Here is a 7986-nt window from a genome sequence, read left to right on the forward strand (position 1 = left end):
AGAAGAACGTCCTGGTTGGAGTGATCATTGTGCGTGTGTGCAGGTTGGAGAAGAGTAAAAGGAAAACTGATGTGCACCTTGATCACGTGAAACGCATCATTGTGTCGCAAAGAGAGCTACAATAAAGGACTCCACGTGGAAAGAAATAAAAGCGACTCTTTAAATGATTTAAAAATCTTTTTTATCCGAGTGATTCCAAAAATGTGATTAAAGGTATTTGAATCTAATTTATATCCAAAAAGCTGTAGTCAATATTATTGTTTATGTTTTTCTTACATAAGTAAAACTATATTAAGTCATAAAAGTTCATACAAACAAAGAGGAGAATAAATACCTTTCCAACAAATTGCTGAAGGGATATATATATATAACCTTTTCTCTTATTAGAGCTCACGTGGAATACGGTCAGCCGCTCCCATGTGAATTATGAGCAAGCAGAAAACTCTTCATGTGCGACATGAGCATGTGGTATGTTTCAGGTTTATATGTTTATACTTACTATAGGAATATCTCCCAAATATATATATAAATTATATAATAAAGCAAGCACTTTTCGGATAAAAATTTAAAACAATTTTGGATAATTGTAAATAGTAAATTAGAACACGTTGGTATTCTCATTAGATTCAAGCAGTTGTTTTCATCTAATCGTTTTTGTTGAACCTAAACATTTATTTCTATATCATCACCTTATGCCATTTCCTCATATTTCAACACTCTAATCCAATGTGGCATTCGTGGCATGTAATCAATGGAGTTACATGTATCTCTTTACTTCTTAATGATCAACTAGAAGAATTAATTAACTTGATCTTTTGACTACAAACCTCAAATTTAAGACTTGATCTCAACCTCAACTTCTACCTCCAAATTTCTTTTTGGGACAATAACTCAAACTAGCCACAGATTTATTTACTCAACCACTTTTCCATGCACACAAGACAAGATATAATGATTTGTTTCAAGACTATAGATGCATGTTATCATCGATAGCTCCAAGCAAAGCACATAAGATTTTAAAAACACAGATATAATAGAGTAGTTTAAAGTAAAGAACGTGTCATGATGCTAGTTATCAAATATAACAGTGCCCTTCGAGCAAAATAGTTACTACTTCAAAAGACTCGCCAAAAAAGATGGGTCTATAATTTAGGCATTTGTGGTATAATAGTTTTTAGGATAAAAGCCAGAGTCATAGTACTGACCCTGACCCTGTCCATTCTGGTAATCACCTCTGCCGCCACTACCGTTTGAATAACCCCTCCGGCCACCGCTGCCTCTGTCACCACCATGGATGTCGCCTCTCTGATTGCGGTAGGATTGGGAAATATATTGTTGTTCCTTTTGCTCTGTGTCCCTCTGGTTTTGGTCCTCCACATCTGCTTCTTGTTTTTGCTGCTCCTGTTGATCAAAGGCGGCGTCCAGGGAGCTTACCTTGTCTGGTTCATCCTGCAAGGACAAATATATATATATGTATATATATATATAACTAACAATGGAGCATAATCTTATTAAAGGCAAGAGGGCATCTAATTTATTTAGTGTTTACCATCTTCAGAGGTTCATCAATAACAAGACGATCAGGATGAACTTCCTCCATTTGGTTTTGCTGCTCATCCACCTGCAATGAAAATAAATCTCAGACTTATGCTTGTTGTACAAACACCAAATATGAACTCAAATATGGATGATTTCTCCAAAAGATAACTCTGGTCGAAGGGTTTGACCATCTAAAATAAGAAAATATAACAAACAAAAGTATCCCATTTACTAATACAGAGAACAATAAATGGGATGCTTGCAACAATAAAAACAAAAAAATTAGATGAAATTTCACACATTTTAACATATGGCTTATATTATTAGCAAAACATTTACAAAGAATCCAAAATCATCATGGATATAGTACCAGTTGACATGTATCAACCCATCAGCTATAAGGTATTATTGATATATCATAAGCGTTTATAACCAAAACTCCGACAGGGCACAGAAGGCATTTACCAATACTAAATTCGGAAAGGGTTAACCAATGTTTACAATCTTACCTTTATGAACAGGGAAACTATTTCTATGACCAGAGCTCCGTTTGCACATTGTTCATGAAGAAGCAAGCTTGCTGTGGCACCTATGCTCACTCTTGGCATTTGGATGCAATTTTTATCCAAAAATAAACATTTTCATAGTAATTTACCATGGTTATTCAGTAGGACTTGGTATTTACAAAAAAAAAATAGGTTTGATATTTACACCATCTCACTTGCTATCGACCACTTTGAAAGGGAATATAATGTCTTTGGCATACAAAATTCAAAAACAAGATTATACTTCTAGTGAAACTCTAGCACAATGCAAAACAAGAACAGCATTAAGCATAAGATGAATTTTGTAAAGAAACTAGTCACAAAAAAAGCACAAAGTCAATGACCGAGTAGGTAAAACAACAATCTTATTCGGTAAAACTTCAACTGAAAATATTCCTTTTCTCAAAAACAACTATAAAAATTATCAACCAACAAACTTGAACATGCAAAGTATAAAAGTCAAAACACAATCATAAAACATCATCATTTTATGTTACTTAACATGATTTGCCTAATAATAACAGTCCACTGAATTCATAACAATTTCCATGTAAGTGATTATCATGAAAGTGGAGGTAATTTCACTCAGCACTGCATTTAAAATTTTCGAGTTTGCAATAGGGATATTGACAAATGCTAATTTTCCAAATTAGCAAACTAGAGAATGAATTGGCTAATCTTAGCAAAAGAAGAGAACTGTCATATGATGCTTGAGAACTTTGATCCTTGTCAGAAATCAACGAACCGCATCATCAACTTTAGATTCTTATTTGTAAAAGAAAACAAAAAATCTCTAGCCTTTGATCTACATTTTTTGACGCAAAATAACTCAAAATCCAAGTAACCATGAGCAAGCTTATCACTAGCCTTGTGCACTACAAGAAGCCTTTGATCTACACTACATGACCAAAGACATCTAAATATTGCAATTATAAGGAAAAACTTCATCATTAGCCCTGGGTGCATACCAGCAAAGAGTGCTCCACAAATCGTCAGACACAACTACAACAAGCATGTCCATCTTCCATTTTTACAGCAAGCAGGGTTTTTCTTTAACATTTTTAAAATCTCCTTGAAATTAGCACCACATCTGAATAGATTACATCATATTCATAGCCTAAGGCTTCAAAATCCTAGGGCCCATCTATATCTAAAAGATCTTAAACATTAACTACTACAAGTAGTTGAAGCATCACTACTCTTGTTTTCATCCTTCTATTTTTAGTAACATACAGGATTTCATAATACGCCAATTGAAGTTTTTAAGGGTGTTAGAGAAGTCACAAGCTAGAAAATCACAAGAGTAGATTAAGGATGGTTAAAATCCAAGCCTTTAGTCCTGCTTCTCTATAATTTCCATCTTTTAGGGGCATTGCCAACCTAAATTCCCTAATCCTTTTACTGAACCAATGCTCCATTGTCATTTTCTATCCCCTTTGAATTTCAAATTAAAGGAAATTTACAGTTCCTAAGATTTTCTTTTATGTAAAGAATGAAACTTAAGCTATAACTTTGTAAAGCAATGGGATATTTTCCATGTGATTAATGCACTGCTATAAAACCCAAGTGTTGAAACAGCATAAGATAAATATTACACATACTGATGGTATATACACAATTTGCATGAAAAAAGATTGTAAAACAGTAAATTAAGGTAAGACAGATCCTATGTTTTAGGATTGTAAGACAGTAAAAAAGATTGTCAAAATCTATTCTGCTTAGGATTGCTATGTTTCTTCTTTTAACCAGATTAAAGTAATTATGTAAAATGGTGTCACTGTGCAAGTCAGTTAGAAGAAAATGATTTAGGTTAGGCTAATCCCATGACTAACCAATTTTAACATAGCAAATATAGCCCAACTAGATTAGGCCAACCAAGCAGCCCCAATCATCAATCCTGGAGCAACCCAACTAGATACTTTTGCAAACCTGACCGAGTTAAACTCAACTAGACCAAGTTGTTTGGTTAGGCAAAAATTGGACCAAGGCCATTACAGTCAGGCAGACAGTATTTCAAGCAAGAGACAGTGCACACCATACAGGTGCCATACTAAGCCCACAGAAGACTGTGCTTTTAGTTCTGTGTTCCTTCCCCAACCTACCATCCTCAAATCCGGAAACAAGCATAGGGCAAATGGCCAATTACAAAGCAAGTTGAGATAATTCAATTCACCTTCTCTAAACCTTGACCTATCAAAAGCCTATCAACAAAGAAAATGCAACCACAACTAGCTTACAGATACTAAGTTTTAGGGATAAAGAGGGTATCTAATTAGACAGGATAGCCAATATTCCATGAGGATGGTAGCTGATAAATTTCAGAAATAATAAATTGGATAAGAATATCAAAGAGCTCTTATTATAATTGAATAAAGAATAAATAATTTGAAGAAATATGACTAGGCCATCATGGTCTTAGTTTCAATTGCAAATTGCATCGACAAAGATATAACTGATATTGAAAGATCTGGAAGTTTAATTAGTACATTTTGCAAATAAAGAGAAGTTGACTAGGTTCCAAATGGAAGCCTCAGAATCTTATCATTTAAATATCAGGTACTACAGGAGAGCGCAGAGAACAGAGACGAGAGAAAATTGACACTGAATAATTCAAGGTGTCAACTCCAGTGCTAGGATAAATCAGGTGCTAGGATGTCTTAATTTTCTCAAAGCCCTAGGATTACCAGATCAATGACCTCACCTGGCCTGACCACGTTAACTTTCTTTTATTGGTTTATGCTTCCAGTACCATGGGTGTCTTCCATATTTAATATATTACAGCATTTTAGATATACCCTTAAGGAATTAGTCATCCACTAGAAGCAAGCACATGTAGTAGACAAATGCATGAAAACTTATGAATTAAAAAGAGAGTTTTGTACTTATGAATATGTTTTGAATCTAATAATTAAGAGATATCAGCAAGTTAAAAAAGAGGATACAGATGGCAGAGGACTATCTGATGTTTGCAGGTTTAATTACCAGGAATCAATTTGTTTAATCAAACAATAATAGCATAATCATCTTAGCTCATTCTTGTTGGATTTGTCTACCCACCCATTTTTTCTAATATAATCCGGCATAGATAACTTGCTAAAATAGGGCTATGCTCACTCACACAAGCTCTAGGATAAAAAAGATTTAAGGACCCTACTAAGACTACTGAACTTCACTCTTAAAGTGTTGCTTGAGCTATCACTTAGTCAACTGACTCAACTTACTTTTTTTTTACACAAACTTGTGGCCATGGTTCTTGAATGTCGAGAAAAATGTAATATTAACACTGAGACACGTGGACAACACAAAATGGAAGAATAATTTGCATAGATGCTCCAGCTTTAAAATTAACCTATGTTTGACTAAAAACATAGAACTGATAATTTGAAATGAGCCTTCGGTTGTGAGTGTTTTTTCTGAAGAAGGAATCAGCTATAATATGCTTGGGCAAACATTTGCTCTATATTTCCTCTAAACCAAGAACAAAAGATTCTTGTCTAATCACCTTAGAAGTAAGATATTTCACTTTTCATTCTCTTTGTTAGAAGTACGATGATGTCCTCTCTTTCTTCCAGCAGGAGCCATTATATCTAGCTGTTAGACCCATATAAAAAAACATGACTGATACAAGCTGAAAAATCTATCTTATGGAAATTTCTAAATAGACATCGATGTAGAACCTACTTTGACATATTTTTCTGTCCTAAAGTTCAGTAGCCACCCAGTTTAAGTCAAGGATCTAAATGTTTGTCCAATACAGGTTTCCATAGTCTACTGGTATACCAGATGGTATACTGACCCATACCATCAGATACCACCCCAAAAATTAATGAAAAAGTAATACCACTCAACATCAGACAACATGATCCAGGTACTGATCCTTGGTCAGACTGGTAAATAGAGTTGGTATAATGATATTTGGGTTCAAAATTTAAGTAGAAACGAACCTGAGGATTTATTTCTTTTCTTTTCCTAATCACTAGCTTTATAAAAACTCTAAAGTAACCATAATTTCAAACAAACCAAGTTGGCATGTTTGTGAATCTACAACAGATCATTTTTCTGTTGGGTTGGCATATGATAATGTCTACAATGAAGGTAAATCAGTAGCAACTTTATATCCAAACGACTGTCATATGAACCAGAAAATTAAAGAGCTAAAGATATGTATAAACGACAAGAGGATCACAGGAAACAATGCGAGTAGCTAAAGAAAAATTACTCCCATATCAGGCAGCAGAATGTTTGACCTTATGTTGACAACTGACTGGAGCTGGAGTGGGGGCGCCTTCTGTTTGAACCACTGGTGATGGCGCCACCATAGATTCACTGATCGGAACTTGACAAGCAACACCATACTTTCCCACTGCCGCAGCCACATCCCCAGGAGCCTTCATCTCCGGTGTAGTGGTGAAATAATCCGAAGCCAAAATCTTGTTCAGCTTCTCCCTCAACTCAGCATCTGCAATATACACATAAAAGTCAAAACCACAAGCAGAGCGCAGCATCCGTTAAGAAATAAGCACTAACAAGTGATAGAGGTCCCCGTAAGGAGAGGCTGATCAGCACTTGACAACCAATGCTTCGCATGCTGGAGGCAGGCCTCAAGCGCGTTCTTGTGCGAGACCCCCGAATAGACCGGCCGGGAGGTGACAAGCGAGCCGAGCGCCGAGATCGCGTCGAGGTCCCTTTCCCCCAGCAGCTCAATGGCGTCGTCCGTCACGTAGTCGTAGGTCAAGCAGCAGCCACGCTCATGGGTCCTCGTCAACATCGTGGCCGCGAACTCGCTCTGCGGCTTGACATCAAATAGGCACCCGAAATATAGCAACGTCAAGATGTCCCTAACAGCCAGATCGGGCTCCTCCTTGACGGCCGAGGCAGCAGCGGGGACATGGGTTTCTTCTTGGACAGCGGGGGGAGGAAAGGAAGGAGGAGGGGAGGCGGCGGTGCGGGCAAGCTCCTCCTGAAGGGCGACGGCGAGGGGCTGGCGGAGCTTCTCATACTCGTCGATGAGGACGGCGATGGCAGGCTTGGAGCGGAGTACCTCCTCCTGCTCCTTGTTGAGGGGCTTGCCCTGGGCGAGGCTCTCCTCCATCTGGAGGATGCGGTTGTATTTCTTCCGCAGGGCTCGGAGGCGCTTGCTCATCAGGCTCAGCACCGGCCCATCTCCCGCCGCCACCACCTCGGCACCCGACGACGCCATCATGCCCTCTCCCCTCTCTTTCTCTTCCTCTTTCTTCTACTTCTTCTTGTGTCCCGTTGAAGCCTTCCTCCTTCCACACACGCTACCTCTTCTTCCCTTCTCCGGCAGCCGATGGGAGTAGCGACGAAAGGGTTTGTTGAGGATTGGGGAAGGAAGAGAGCGGACGCAGCGAGCGAACGAGCGAGTGGGAAGGTCGGCTCAAGGATGCGTTGTCGCGCTTGTGTTTGTGGAATTGTCTCTCTCGGTTCATTTACAATAAGGCAAAAGGTTGGCTTAGGAGGTGTGCACGCCCGTGATGTCGGATTGCCAGTTACTCAATGGCAAAATTAATTAAATATTTTCTGTGTTAAAAAAAAAAAAAACTAATTCTATTAACTCAAGAAACGATTACAACCTACGCTAATGATATAAGTACATAAAAAATCTATAAAAAAAAGAGTGATAGTCATCATGCCATACGAAAGATGATGTATTGGTTCTGGTATAACTTACCAAATAATTTACATAATTATTATCCTCTCTATCTACATGGGAGATCCTAATCTAATTGAAATTAATCAAAACATAAATAATATCCTTAATAAGAGTGGCAGCTTGCCAATGAGGAGAGATTTGCTTGTCTAGAATCTTGATAGTTGTTTTCATATCCATCTCCACCGTACTGTTAGAAGGCCTTTCATTCTGATCTGGACGAGCCCATCT

At 37.7% G+C, this 7986-nt stretch overlaps 1 protein-coding gene across 1 annotated transcript; it reads right to left on the reverse strand.

Annotated features, from left to right (window-relative positions):
• Positions 1-1014: 1014 nt before the first annotated feature.
• On the reverse strand, positions 1015-7544 carry LOC135651445 (uncharacterized). Its single transcript, XM_065171521.1, has 4 exons — positions 6612-7544; positions 6332-6543; positions 1550-1621; positions 1015-1449 (listed from the first exon to the last, which is right to left on the reverse strand). The coding sequence occupies exons 1-4, from the start codon at positions 7285-7287 to the stop codon at positions 1150-1152; spliced, it is 1260 nt and encodes a 419-aa protein (XP_065027593.1). The 5' UTR covers positions 7288-7544; the 3' UTR covers positions 1015-1149.
• Between the last annotated feature and the right edge of the window lie 442 nt (positions 7545-7986).

The sequence above is a fragment of the Musa acuminata genome, chromosome BXJ1-4 (assembly GCF_036884655.1).
Source record: "Musa acuminata AAA Group cultivar baxijiao chromosome BXJ1-4, Cavendish_Baxijiao_AAA, whole genome shotgun sequence".
NCBI classification, from domain to species: Eukaryota; Viridiplantae; Streptophyta; class Magnoliopsida; order Zingiberales; family Musaceae; genus Musa; species Musa acuminata.